The 14,603-nt window shown below is 41.5% G+C and overlaps 1 protein-coding gene across 1 annotated transcript in view; it reads left to right on the top strand.

Annotated features, from left to right (window-relative positions):
- rai14 (retinoic acid induced 14) overlaps positions 1-14,603 on the top strand; it is a gene marked incomplete at its 5' end in the record, with an annotated part of 66,775 nt that overhangs the window by 39,516 nt on the left and 12,656 nt on the right. The window contains 4 exon segments of the mRNA NM_001113028.1: positions 1,438-1,495; positions 2,397-2,467; positions 7,352-7,458; positions 14,369-14,547. Of these exon segments, the coding sequence (NP_001106499.1) occupies positions 1,438-1,495; positions 2,397-2,467; positions 7,352-7,458; positions 14,369-14,547 (415 nt within the window).

Genomic DNA, 14,603 nt, shown 5'->3' with positions numbered 1-14,603 from the left:
ATCCCAACTAAGATATAATTACCCCTTATTGGATGCAGAACAGCCCTATTGGGTTTATTTAATGGTTAAATGATTCCCTTTTCTCTGTAATAATAAAACAGTACCTGTACTTGATCCCAACTAAGATATAATTACCCCTCATTGGGGGCAGAACAGCCCTATTGGGTTTATTTAATGGTTAAATGATTCCCTTTTCTCTGTAATAATAAAACAGTACCTGTACTTGATCCCAACTAAGATATAATTACCCCTTATTGGGGGCAGAACAGTCCTATTGGGTTTATTTAGTGGTTAAATGATTCCCTTTTCTCTGTAATAATAAAACAGTACCTGTACTTGATCCCAACTAAGATATAATTACCCCTTATTGGGGGCAGAACAGCCCTATTGGGTTTATTTAATGGTTAAATGATTCCCTTTTCTCTGTAATAATAAAACAGTACCTGTACTTGATCCCAACTAAGATATAATTACCCCTTATTGGGGGCAGAACAGCCCTATTGGGTTTATTTAATGGTTAAATGATTCCCTTTTCTCTGTAATAATAAAACAGTACCTGTACTTGATCCCAACTAAGATATAATTAATCCTTATTTAAGCCAAAACAATCCTATTGGGTTTAATTAATGTTTAAATAATTTTATTAGCAGACTTAAGGTAGGAGATCTGAATTACGAATTCCCTTATCCGGAAAATCCCAGGTCCCGAGCATTCTGGATAACAGGTCCCATATCTGTATACTCAAAATTCTAACCTATATCAAGCATCACAGGGAATTAAGCTTATGTGTGCCAAGAGAAAATGATTATTACATTAAAAAAATATATTCATTTAATCTCTTCTTTACAGCAGTAGGAAGTGACATTACACAGACAAAATATGTATCACCTGGATGAACATGTTCAGTTATAAATATATTTTATATCAGGGCAAAGATCTGCATTTACCCTCTTTATTCTTATTAAACCTGTCTGGAAGAGGGTCCTTTTCCATTTTTGGCCATATGAGGCCGGGGGCCCCGGCTCATCCTTTCTTCTTGTCCTTTCTAACAGCTGTTGCATTGTTCCGCGAGTCGTGCTTGTGTGAATCTGAGCGCAGCGCCATTGGTTCGCCTTTGCCAACACAGATTAAGTGGAAATTGATTAGAAATGATGCACTTAGGGCCGACCCTGCTAAAAATGAGCATTCCACACGTGTTTGCACCGAGCAGGAAATGGCAATGTGAAGGTCACTTACAGAACTCTTTGTGGCCATAGGCCCTCGGGAATGTTTAACCCATTGCCTGCTCACCAGGCATTAAGAGTAAGAGATGTTATCCATACAAAAACTAATTTGGAAATTATATGGTATATTCTTTATTTGCCCACACATGTGTTTGATTTTTTTAAACCTTTAAAAGACAACGTAATGCTAACTTTGTCTTTGTACAACCCACAGTCTAAATGCCCAGTTGATTCCACAGACAACATAGGAAAATCTCCCATGCACTATGCAGGTAAGTTGCCCTTTATTTTAGTCTTTTTTTATGTATGGGTATTATAATTCACAAATAATGTTATGTAATGTACAGACCTATTGTTCAAATATAATAAGATCGTTTTGCCATCATCATGGATTAACTCAGCCTTGTGCCTTTATATGGTGATATGATATCTAATATCCTTATAATTTACAGTAGGGGGTGCATTATCCCTTATAATACATGAGTGATACTCAGAGTTCCCTGTATAACTCAGCCTGCAGCCTTTTGCCTTTATATGGTCAGAACCCCTCAGTGACTTCTAATATCCTTATCATTTACAGTAGGGGGTACATTATCCCTTATAATACATGAGCGATACTCAGAGTTCCCTGTATAACTCAGCCTGCAGCCTTGTGCCTTTATATGGGCACAGAACCCCTCAGTGACTGCTAATATCCTTATCATTTACAGTAGGGGGTACATTATCCCTTATAATACATGAGTGATACTCAGAGTTCCCTGTATAACTCAGCCTGCAGCCTTTTGCCTTTATATGGGCACAGAACCCCTCAGTGACGGCTAATATCCTTATCATTTACAGTAGGGGGTACATTATCCCTTATAATACATGAGTGATACTCAGAGTTCCCTGTATAACTCAGCCTGCAGCCTTTTGCCTTTATATGGTCAGAACCCCTCAGTGACTTCTAATATCCTTATCATTTACAGTAGGGGGTACATTATCCCTTATAATACATGAGTGATACTCAGAGTTCCCTGTATAACTCAGCCTGCAGCCTTTTGCCTTTATATGGGCACAGAACCCCTCAGTGACGGCTAATATCCTTATCATTTACAGTAGGGGGTACAGTTTAATCACTAGGACTGATGATCTTCTATAATATGTGCTAATTAAACATGTATTTTATTTTAGCTGCAAATGGCTGTGTTGCATCTGTGCAAATTCTCTGTGATCAGAAATGTCCAACAAATATTAAAGATCAGGTGAGTTTTTTCTTTATGTATCTAAATAAAAAATAAAAATAAAACAAAACACTTGGGACTTAGGGCCAGAACTTGGGTCAGTGGGTCCCGCTCTGCCCATTTGCAGGTCCTTAGCACAATCAATAACTACTAGAGATCAATGGGAAATCACCTACAGCTGATACAGAATGAAACCCTGTTATTTCCAGTGCAGTTTCCGCTGCCACTTCGTAGGTTTTGCCATTCTTTCTTTTGCCTCGCAGGAATCATTGAGTGCAATTTGGGACTTTTCAAAGCCACAGTAATAGTCATGGGTTTCCGGCAAATCCGCTTATTACAATTGCAGGAAAATAAATGATAGGATTCAGGAAATACTGATTGTACAATTACCCCTTTCTTTTTTTTATTCATACATTTTTCATGAAATGTTATGTCAAAGGACTTTTTTGTTGGAAACTGTGAGAGCAAAGTGCCTGGCAAGTGGAGCAATTATATAAAAAGCTATCATCTGCAGCATACAGTTGGAATAATAGGGGTATTTATTTCGTGATGATCCTAGAATTCAGCCCTGCGTATAGGAAAGAAGCACGTAAGCTCCAGGGCTTGTGTATTAAAGATTAGCAGCTGATCCAGACTTGTGGCTTACTTTTTTTTTTTTTTTTTATTACAAAGTGCCCAACTGCCCCTATTTTCCAGGCAGTATTCCTATATTACTTAGTGTTATAAGATATTTGTGCCCCAGGTTTTGTTTTTAAAATTGACCAACTGCAGAGAAGCCATTGAAATACACCATTTGTATTGTATATATCCCCTCAATTTGCCACCACCATCACATTTTCCTAAAAAAAATAACTGCTTTCACCCTACGGCCATTTTCCCTGACACATCAGTGATCAGTAAAGTCCATGCAATCACGAATGCAGGCTTACACAGGCAGAACTTAAATAGTCCTGCTTTGATTGAGCACTGTAATGGTTAAGCTGAGCTCACAAGAGGAGGTAAGGAACATGTTTCTCCAGCAGGGTTTTATGGGAACCAAAGCAATGCCATCTCTTCATTGGCTGCTGGACTGGAGGGTGTGTTTGGTAACCTGAGTTGAGAAGAACTGAGCATGCTCAGTAGCCAACAGCCAAAGTAATTTCCTGAGGGAGGGAGTTAGAGGAGATGAAGAAATCCTAAGTGATTATGGGGATGCTGCAGCCTTACTATTACCCTTTGAAAAACAAAGTGGCAGGTATACAGTAAGATGGAGATTTCAAAGAGGCAGTTCACTGATTACATTTTTGTGTGTGGGGTTGACTTGTCCTTTATGGGAACATGACACAGCATCCAGATTATCCAGATTTTGCCAGATGTGCAAAACAGCTTTCAAATGTGATGTTGCTAGTCATACCTAGTGTTAATAGGTCGGGATATCTCCTAGCTTTTCCCAGTGGAATATGGGGCATTTCAGGCCCAACCCCCTGAGGACACAACCACTCTGTGGTGTATTGGGGGCCAGACAGGTGGTACGCTCGGGTTTAACTGGGTACCTTTCCCTCCTCATTGAGTGTGTATTGAAGAGCTCTGATTTAATGGAAGTACTCTTAGATGTAAATGCTATGATTATGTATTATCTATGAGCTGGTTCTGCAACCTCTTTAGCGTCAGGTTTGTCCGTAGAGGGCTTTCTGTGGGTGCTGGGAGGGACCTTCAAAACAAATAAGGCCCTGGGTTTAACAGCATTGATAGACAATATTACTGTCTTGGCCTTCTGCTGCCATCTTGGCCTTTCAGGCCGCTGTTGCTCACTTTAGGGGTCATTTACAAAACCCCATGCAGTGTGAAAAGTGCAAAAAAGGCCACATTTGCCCCCCAGGGGTCAAGATTAACCTCTTTTGTATCTGTGAGACGTAGAGCAGATGCCCCTATTTTGGTCCCCTAATGAAGCTATTTTTCCACATCAACTAGGGCATATACTAATAACTCACCATATGTATATAAAGTGCCCTTCACTGATACCTGCCTGCATTTTCTGAGCATAACCAAGCTCATTGTAGACTTCTATTGTATTATCATGTGCAAGTTTAAAAAGTAGCTGTTTACACTCATTAGCACAGGGCGAGCATCCTCTCTTCAAATGCTTATATGGATGCATCATTAGCAAAGGCTTTCCCACATGGGGCCCCTTTCCTCAAAACCTAGTTGCTAGGCACCCATTGGAATAACAAGTTGATGCCTAGTGAAGCAAAAAAAGGGCAGTAAGTATCAAGAATGCCAAACTCTACTAGCCTTTGTGAACTACAGTTCCCAGCAACCTTTGCCACTGCACTCTCTCATTGGTGATATGTTCCAAGAAGATAAATTCTTTCCATGGAAAAAAGAATATTAGTAGTAAGTTAAGATGGTGGCAGTAGGGCAAGATGGTAGTTCTAACACATTATATTGGAATGTCCAAGCTTTTTTAATGCAGCTGTCTGCACATCCTGGCAGCCAACGGCCTATGTTCTATAAGCAGACAGCCCTAATTTATAAAAATATTGGAGAACTCCAAGTCAGCTTAGCCCGTGGATGCCAACTCTGCCAAAGGCAGGCCTCTTTGTGGCCATACTCAGTAAGTGATTCATTTGGCCCAGCCCAGAATACATCCTGTGTCCCACTGTGTGGTTAGGAAGGCTAGCTGGCCCAACCTTTCCTGAAATGAGACACGGCCAAAACCAATTATTTTCTTCCCCTAATTCTTCAAACCGAAACAAAAACAGAATATTTGCAGAGTGAAATTCCTAGCTGCTCTGTGTAAGGGGCATATGGGAACTCTTTGCTGTCAGATTAAACGCCCCCACTTAACATTTTTCTCTCCACATCCTAAATACTTTCATCCAGCCCCCCCCCCCCCCAGATGGTCAGAGGCTAGGGATAATATAGATAAGGGAGGGCACATTTGCAGAAGAAAGAGAAGAGGTTGCAAATATATATATTTGGTGTTTGCTTTCCATGTAGGGTCTGAGATGTCTTTATTGGGGCTGCAGGCAGGAGCCCCTGTCCTTGTGGGACCCCATAGAGCAGCTCATTCCTGCAGCATGGTCTCTTGGTGATCAAACCATAGTCCTTACATAACAGTGGCCGGACCTACAGCTCTTTCTGTTGTTAAACTATAAATCCCTAGCATGTGTGGGTTAATAACATTAATACAGGGCATTTGGTTCCAGGTTCTTCTTCCACTAAGGACAATGCTGTTTGATAGGATCATAATAAAACCATTGGCACTCCTATATTTATACCATGCAGGTATAGCGAGCCCAAGCCTCCCTCCTCTACCCCCATCCCTGCTGGCACTGAGGTGCAAGTAGATAAAGCACAAGGTCACAAGAACATACAGTGGAATTTCAGGCTTCCATGTGTCCCGTGAAACACTCCGCAGTCTCAGCCAGTTATTATCTTGCATATCATTAACCCTTTAGTCCTCCTACACCTTTTGAGTTTGACCTTCTACTTAGTTTTTCGTCCTGAAAATCTCACTCCGTCTGATTCTGACGCCATTGCCAGGAATGGGTGATTCCCGTGCATTGCAGCTTTTAAATGGAAACTCGCTTTCCAGTGTAAAATGAAATCCAACTGGTTATATGGAAATCAAAATGCTTGTGACTGGCCCCAGTGCATGAGTGCATGGCAAGCCTCCCCCAAAACAAAGCTATTTTGACTTTTAAATCCAAATACTAGGTTGAAAATAGAGTTCACCATAGTCTGTGAAATAGAAACTCCACAGCGCTCTGTTCACTTGTAGGGTATTTAGGGTTGTATTTTTACAGGTATGAGACTTGAGTTCACATTTTGCTAACAATGCCCCATAAAAATGTTTTGGCCGTGTGTTTGTAGGTCTGTATTGATATGAATTGATTTAATATGAACTGACAGGTGCCCGGCCAGATTCTGGTCAGCAAAGAAAGTCCTGAGTCCAACTTCTGAAGAATTCTGAAGCCCACAATAAAATAAATGTATGCATTCTCAAGGCAAATGGCACACAGGGCACTTTGAACACCTCACAAGGGTAAAACAGTCTGAATGTCTCAGCCCCCCTGTCAGTGCTTCCTTAGTATGGGAAATGATCAGCCTACAGCAGACAGACACAGGCAGTGACCAAAATGAGCATTTCTCATCAGTGGCTTCATGCCAATGTTACATAAATAGTAAATAAAACTACATAAATATCCCCAGGCCTCTCTGTATTTCTTACACTTCTACCTGTAAGGTGCCATAGACAGTCACTTTATTGGGCTGGTGGGGCAGTTTGGGCCTCTGTGTGCATGAAATGCCAGGACCAGTTTTGAATTCCAGTTGGGGCCCGCTCACCTCTATGTGTCTCTTGTACCTCGGCTAAATAAAATCCTTATTTGGGGCAAAACCTGCTTTCTGTCTTGACTGACACTCAAAATAGAGCAAAATATATTATTACCCATTACACCCTCCTCCATGTTGCTATGTTTAGAACCATTGCAAAATACTGTCATCAACACTAATCTGCAGGTATATTCTTACCATTGTAGTCACTGCTCCTATTTTATTTTCCAGAACACTATATTTCATTTCAGTGAAGGCTACGTGACACCACTGAGCTTCCATGTACCGAGATGAACAGCGTATGCCTAATGGGAGTTATTTCTCTCAACCCGATTTAGCTGGGATCTTAAGCTTAAAGTGACTTGCACATTATACTTCTCTAGGCATTGCTGAACATCATTACCCAATAGCCAAACTGAGAGAGGCATTAAATGCTATCAGTGGACCAGTGTGGGTTCTGAAGTGGTGTAGGACTTTTCTAGAATTCTCAGTTGGAACATACTCCGTTTCTGGAAGCAACGTCATCATAAGAACTTTTATATTTTCCATTTAAACCTTAATGATCGTTATTTGTGTCTTTTATAACAGGAGGGAAACACCCCACTTTTAGTGGCAGTTTTACATGGCCACATAGAAGTGTGCAAGTATCTCTTGGACCACAGGGCGGACATTAACGTTAAAGATGCCAATGGAAGGTAAACATTCTATATATTGTATAGGGTTTTGTATTGGTTAATTGTACAGAGCCACCTACAACATGGCTCATACTTTTAGATTTGACCTTTGTTAGTTCTATTTGCTGTTTGGGTGTCCTTATGTATGCAGGAAAAGTTGTCAGTTGTACGAAGGTACAACATGCAAGAAGTACATGGCATATTTCTCCCGGTTAATTTTACATAGACTGTTAAAGTTAACTTTTAGTGTGATGTAGAGCAGGGTTCCCCAACCACTGGGCCGTGGACCTGTGCCGGGCCGCAGGCTGTGCTGAACTGGGCCGCCTGTGCTGAACCTGGACGCATCTAGTTGCAGGAAAACAAGCTCAGGTCTCCCACTGATTTTGTATTATGGTGAGCTGTATTATATTTTATAGTGTAATAATATTAATAACAATAAAAAAAGTGCATAATATAAAATGTAATAATTACATTTACATTATGTATGTAATAATATATACTATGCACAAGTTGTACCTCCAACCCCGGTCCTTGGAAAAATTGTCTTTCTTGAAATCGGTCCGTGGTGCAAAAAAGGTTGGGAACCACTGATGTAGAGAGTAATATTCTGAAACTATTTGCAATTGATCTTCATTTTTTATTATCTGTAGTTTTTTAGTTATTTCACTGTTTGTTTAGCAGCTCTCCAGTTAGACTAGTATATGAATAGGAGAGGGCCTGAATAGAAAAATGATTTATAAACAATAACAAAACTGTAGCTTCACCGAGCAATAGTTTTTTGGCTCAGGGGTCAGTGACCCCCATTTGAAAGCTGTTAGAAGAAGGCAAATAATTAAAAAACTATAAAAATAAATAATGAAGACCAAATGAAAAGTTGCTTAGAATTAGTTAGGGCAATGGCACACAGGCCACCATTATTCCATCATAGAAAAGCTGCCTACATCTATCATAAGTGGCAGCTACTAATCTTCTTGAGTGATGTAAAGGTGGTTATACACGGGCAGATTTCAGCTGCCGATTATGGTTCTTCAGACCAATTGAGCAACTTATCTGCCCGTGTATGGGCACCCCTGGCACAACTACCCGACCAACATGTGGCCTACAATTGGCCAGTTTTTGATCAGGAAGGTTTGATTTTCCGTCGGATCAGGGACTGCATTGGCTCCTTGGTCCTCTGCGTATTCCTGCGGCTTTAATTTGATCCCTAGGGCCAAACGATTACACTCACATGATATCACCCAAATGAGCGAACCACAACAGGTATGGTAACCTTAAGTCTTATCATGGGACTGTGTGCCAACCATTTCCAGTCAGGCCAACTTGAGTGGATCTTTATGAGAGAGATAAACACTCCTGCCATAAGCCTAATTTAAATTTAAAAAAAAAACTAACGCCCCCACAACTAAAAATAATCATTGCATGCAGCAAATCTTGCACCTTTACCCTTTAAAATAAATAGCAAATAATTGCTCAAACTGAGTCAGAGCACCTGTTGCTTCAGGTTACATAATAATATTACCCGTGTTTATTATCTCCTTTATTTCAATAGATTTTCACCCACCTACTGATAAGCCTGAGATAATTGCAGTGCAGTGCTTACAGATTCCCATTGTGTCATGGAATAAGAATTCTGTTTGCCTCCCTTCTCATTTGAGCAATCAGATTGGGCAGGATACTATGTATATATTTATATGCGCTGGGGTTCTGAATAGATGCCTCAGTCTGGGTGCTTGTATAACTTAGTGGCTCCTGGAGTTTGGAGCGATTGCATACTTGTAACATGAGCAATGTATTCCTAGAGATTAGAAAAATATTTTCATATTCATCTTTATTAAAAAAAATACCTGCGTGGAAAATATATACAGAGGAAAATATATCTCTGGGCAGATACAGTACTGACAGCACAGATCCAATGAGTGTCACTGTTAATTCTCACAAATGGGAGGCTGATATTGCTATAACATTTCGGGTTATTGTTTATAATACAGAAAACACATATTTTGCCTTTTAAAGGGACATTCTCATCAAAATAAGAAGTTGTTTTTTTTCAAATGTACTGTTCATCATAAGTAAATGTGATTAGCACTGGAAAATGTGATGTATGTTCAAGGAGAACTTACCACACTAAGGGGCTGATTTACTTACCCACGAACGGGTCGAATGGAGTCCGATTGCGTTTTTTTCGTAATGATCGGTACTTTGCGATTTTTTCGTATGTTTTGCGATTTTTTCGGATTCTTTACGAATTTTTCGGATCCAATACGATTTTTGCGTAAAAACGCGAGTTTTCCTATCCATTACGAAAATTGCGTAAAAAGTTGCGCATTTTGCGTAGCGTTAAAACTTACGCGAAAAATGCGCAACTTTTCGCGTAAGTTTTAACGCTACGCAAAATGCGCAACTTTTTACGCAACTTTCGTAATGGATACGAAAAACTCGCGTTTTTACGCAAAAATCGTATTGGATCCGAAAAATTCGTACAGAATCCGAAAAAATCGCAAAACATACGAAAAAGTCGCAAAATATTCGTTTTCAAGTCGGAACTTTTCCAATTCGGGTCGGATTCGTGGGTTAGTAAATCAGCCCCTAAAGGTGGCCACACATTAAGATCCGCTTGCTTGGCGAGGTCACCGAGGGAGCAGATCTACTCCCGATATCCCCACCTACGGGTGGGAGATATCGGGTTAATTCAGGCTAATTCGGTTGTTTGGCCCTGGGGCCAAACGATCGAATTAGAATGATGGGTATAAGTTATCGGTCCCCGATCCAACTACATTTTTAAACCTGGTCGGGCAGGCCGTCATTAGTGCCCATACACAGGCCGATAAGCTGCCGAGTCGGTCTAAGGGACTGATATCGGCAGCTAGAATCGGCCCGTGTATGGCCACCTTAATTTAACTTAAGGTTCCTGTACAGGCCTCCTTCCTAAACCACCACTTCACTTCCATTTCCTTGCACTGATTGAGGCTAGTGCCACTCGTGGTGGGTTCTCGCCCTGCAGATAAGCGCAGGCTGAGGATCTACCCCCACGCTCCTAACTGATGTGCATACACCCTGAGTGGGGTTTGTGTAGTATCCAGGACTTAGATGGACATGTTAAGTGCAAAACTGGGCAGGGAGGCATTGCTGGTTAATTTGTAAAGATGGCCATACACGTTACAATTACGCTCGTACCCTCCACTAACGTTCAGTGCTGAATCATCAGATATGTAGGTAGAAACAATAGGCATTCTACCCCTATCTGATGATTCAGCCCTAAACGATTGCCTTTGCTCTGGCACCTTCAATGGTGCCCGATCAAATTTTCTATCCCATCTGATCGACAAGACAACCAATATCCAAGGCTTTATCAGTCGCCTTGTCAATCCACCATACACACACCGAATATTGTATGAAACTCAGTTCTGTATGATAATATCGGTGCATGTATGGCCAGCTTTATACTGCCCCCCAGCCTTAGGGGGCTGGTCCAGTAAAATAACTGGCTGGGAGGAAACCTAGGCTACTACAGGTATGGGAGCTATTATCCAAAATGCTTAGGACCTGTAATTTAGATCACCTTACCTTTATTCTGCTAAAAATCATTATAAACATGAAATAAACCCAATAGGATTGTTTTGCCACCAATATGGATTCATGCAGCTCAATTACCATCAAGTACAAGGCACTATTTTATTATTACAGAGAAAAAGGAAATAATTTTTTAAAAATTTGAACTATTTGCTTGCAATGGGCTGTATGCGAGATGGCCCACGTGTAATTCTGAGCTTTCTGGATAATGGGTTTCCAGATAAGGCATCCCATACCTGTACAAATAAAGAGATACATATGCTCATAAGAAGAAAAAAGTTTTACATCGGATCTCACCCGTAGTATAATTGGGCCCAGGTGCTCATGCCCCAGACCTTCAGCTAGAGGGAGCCATCATGGATACATCACAAACATCAATAGGCAGGCACTCCGGGATTTCAATAGAAGGAATGGCAGAAGTTCACAAAAAGTGAAGTAAAATCACAGTATATTTATTAAACTAACACATGATACAGCAAGCCTTACGCATTTCGTACCTCGCGTAAGGCTTGCTGTATCATGTGTTAGTTTAATAAATATACTGTGATTTTACTTCACTTTTTGTGAACTTCTGCCATTCCTTCTATTGAAATCCCGGAGTGCCTGCCTATTCAGGTATGGGATACATCACAAACATCTAGTCTGGCGACAGAGCAGCTTCTGTAGGTCACTCTGGGCTGGGGAAGTGCAGTTCTCCAATAGGCTACACAAGCTACCATACTGATGGCAGGGTTTTTTTTTGTTATATTTAAATGTTTTAGTAGCCTTAAGGCACAATGCTCCAAAATATGAAATTACCCCCCCCCCCCCCTTAACTGGAAAACCCCATGTCCCAAGCCTTTTGGATAACAGGTCCCATGCCTGCCCTAAAGATCCACTTTTTAAAATCAGTGAGCAAATGATTTTGAAAATATATGTGAACACTCTGGACCCATTTCCTGAGGCAAAACTATAAAAAAAAGAAATGGAATTTAGTGAGAGAATAACACAGACAGAGCCAGACATTCTATTTAGGCTGCTAAATGTATCCCCCTGAGAATGCAGGTCTCCAATAATCTATTTACTTGTCAACACATGGGCGCTGATTCATGTTCTCTGCTTAAACACAGACGAGCTGCCATATTGAAGCAGTAAATTTCATGTTATCTCCTGGGCTGCAGATTTATTGAAATGCAAAGTATTTTTAGGTTCCACTAATAGGAATTCTGTTTGCTTTGGCTGTAACCTGATATATTTGATTCTGTAAATGTGGGTTTTATTTCACTTGTAAAAAATGGTTACGGACTGCAGAGGGGTGACGGCTGCAAGCAGCTCCCTGGCTTTGCGACAGCTGTGAAGGTAGAATATACTTCCTTGGTTCCCTCCCAGACAGGGCTTTATTTTACTAGAAACAAAGCATATAATATGATAGTGTGTAAAATGTCCTTTATATATATATACACATATATAGACAGAATAAATGTCTAAGGCTTCTAGCAGTCACTGAGGCTTCTAGCAGTCACTGAGGCTTCTAGCAGTCACTGAGGCTTCTAGCAGTCACTGAGGCTTCTAGCAGTCACTGAGGCTTCTAGCAGTCACTGAGGCTTCTAGCAGTCACTGAGGCTTAAAACTGTGTCTAGTAACTGTAATTGCATTTGCATAGGGTTGCCACCTGTCCAGTTTTGACCCAGAGAGCCCGGTCAGGGCCGCCATCAGAAATCCCCTCACAACAAAATTTTCTGGGCCCCCCCTCCTCCCATGCCACCAATGGCCCCTCCCCTAGTGACCCCTCCTATTAGTACAAGGGACACACAGACATTGGTAGCCAGGGCCCCCCTAAAACATTGGTGGTCCTCCCCCAGTGTCCTCATACTATTGCCCGCTCCCCAGTGCTTCCTGCTCCCCTACTGCTTCCTCCCGCTCCCCCCCAGCATCCTCCAGCTTCCCCCCCCCCACAACGTCCTCCAGCTCCCCACCAGCGTCCTTCTGCTTCCTCCGGCTCCCCCCAGCATAATCTGGCTCCCCCCCAGCATCCTCCCAACCCAAAAACCAGGCAGGATACCCTGAGATTGACACGGCAGTTGACCAATCAGCAATGCCCGTGTCACAGCCACTGCCCCACCTCTTCCTCACCCCGTGATGTAACAGCCCCATCTCTTCCCCGTGCCCCCGTGATGTCACCCCCACCCCAGCCCTACATCTGCAGCATCTATAAAAAGAATCATCAATGGCATATTATTAGTTTGTAGTTATCAAGACATTATATTAGCATTTCTATACTGCTAATATAATGAATTTGAAACAACAGTGTGCCTCCTTGGCCAGCAAGACACAGCTGGCAGAAAATTAATTTTGTGAAAAGAGGAAAATTAAGTTAGTGAGCAGAGAAGGGTCAGCTGTCATTTCTCTGGTCAGTTTAACTAAATCTAAAGTTAAGAGGGCATTCATGTATAAAAATTACTTTTTAACATTAAGTATTAAATATATATACATATATTATTATGGGTGCAAAGGTACATACCATTTTCCTTAGGTCAGTTATTATCAAAAAATTCCAGAATAGGCCAGCACTGGTAATGCTAATTTGCACTGTGGACACTCCCCCATGTCTGTGTTTTGCTGCAATGGCATTACTACAATACAGTGGAACAAGCGCTGAGCCCCCTAAAGATCTTGCTGCAGGGGGCCAGGGGGCTTTCATTGACCAAAAATAGGGTTTTGTGTGAAGATCAGAGTAAATATAGAGCAAAAAGAAACTCTTTATGTGCCATTCTTGGTTATGGCCAACTCACAGAATATCTGACTGTAATACATCAAGGGTCTGATTATAGTGAAAAGGTTAGTGGAGATCTTGAGCAGTCTGGGGGCAATAACAATTTTCTGGAGGGCCATATCCAATCTGCAGGCCTACAGTGGGGCAGCACTTGCCTATGTTAGACTCTTTTAGTCAGTGTGTAGCCAATAAGAACATTAGAATTTCCCCAGGGATGGAGCAAATAGTCAGTAGAAATAGCACCTCTATAAATGTACATCCCACAGCCCAGGCTGCACTTGAAATGAGACAGAACTGATTACAGATTACTCTCTCGTCCATGTGGTCAGGATCCTTTTATCTGCAGCACTGGGGGAAAGCATTTACCGGGAACAGCCTGGAATGCACCACAAATCCTCTTTAATCTTCTTTGGTACTTTAAGCTTTCATAAAGACAGGATTTTATCTCAAGAGATAAGAGGCAGCTCTGGAAAAAACGCTCTATTACTAGGGGAGAGTAATGGGCAAGTAGAGCCGTGATCCCTTAACGTCCACCATATGAGAGGTTAATGCTCGAAGAACATTCATAGCTCCGATACTAATGTGTCTTCTCTTTCTGTTTATTATCAGGACACCTTTGATGTTGGCTTGCGAATCTAGCAACTTCAACATGGTGGATATGTTAGTGCGCAATGGGGCTGATCTCAGGCTGTCGGATGCCTTGGGGCACGACGCTCTTCATTTCTCCAAACTGTCAGGGAATTCACAGATCATCAATCTGCTTCTATCGAGGATGAGCCAAGAGCCTGGTATGTTCTGCCAAGCCCATTACCCAGTGACATGCTTCTTACTTACACTAATTGGC

The sequence above is a fragment of the Xenopus tropicalis genome, chromosome 1 (genome assembly GCF_000004195.4).
Source record: "Xenopus tropicalis strain Nigerian chromosome 1, UCB_Xtro_10.0, whole genome shotgun sequence".
In the NCBI taxonomy this organism is placed as follows: Eukaryota; Metazoa; Chordata; class Amphibia; order Anura; family Pipidae; genus Xenopus; species Xenopus tropicalis.
The sequence above is the reverse complement of the archived record's forward strand: the minus strand, read 5'-3'. Positions and strand labels throughout refer to the sequence as shown.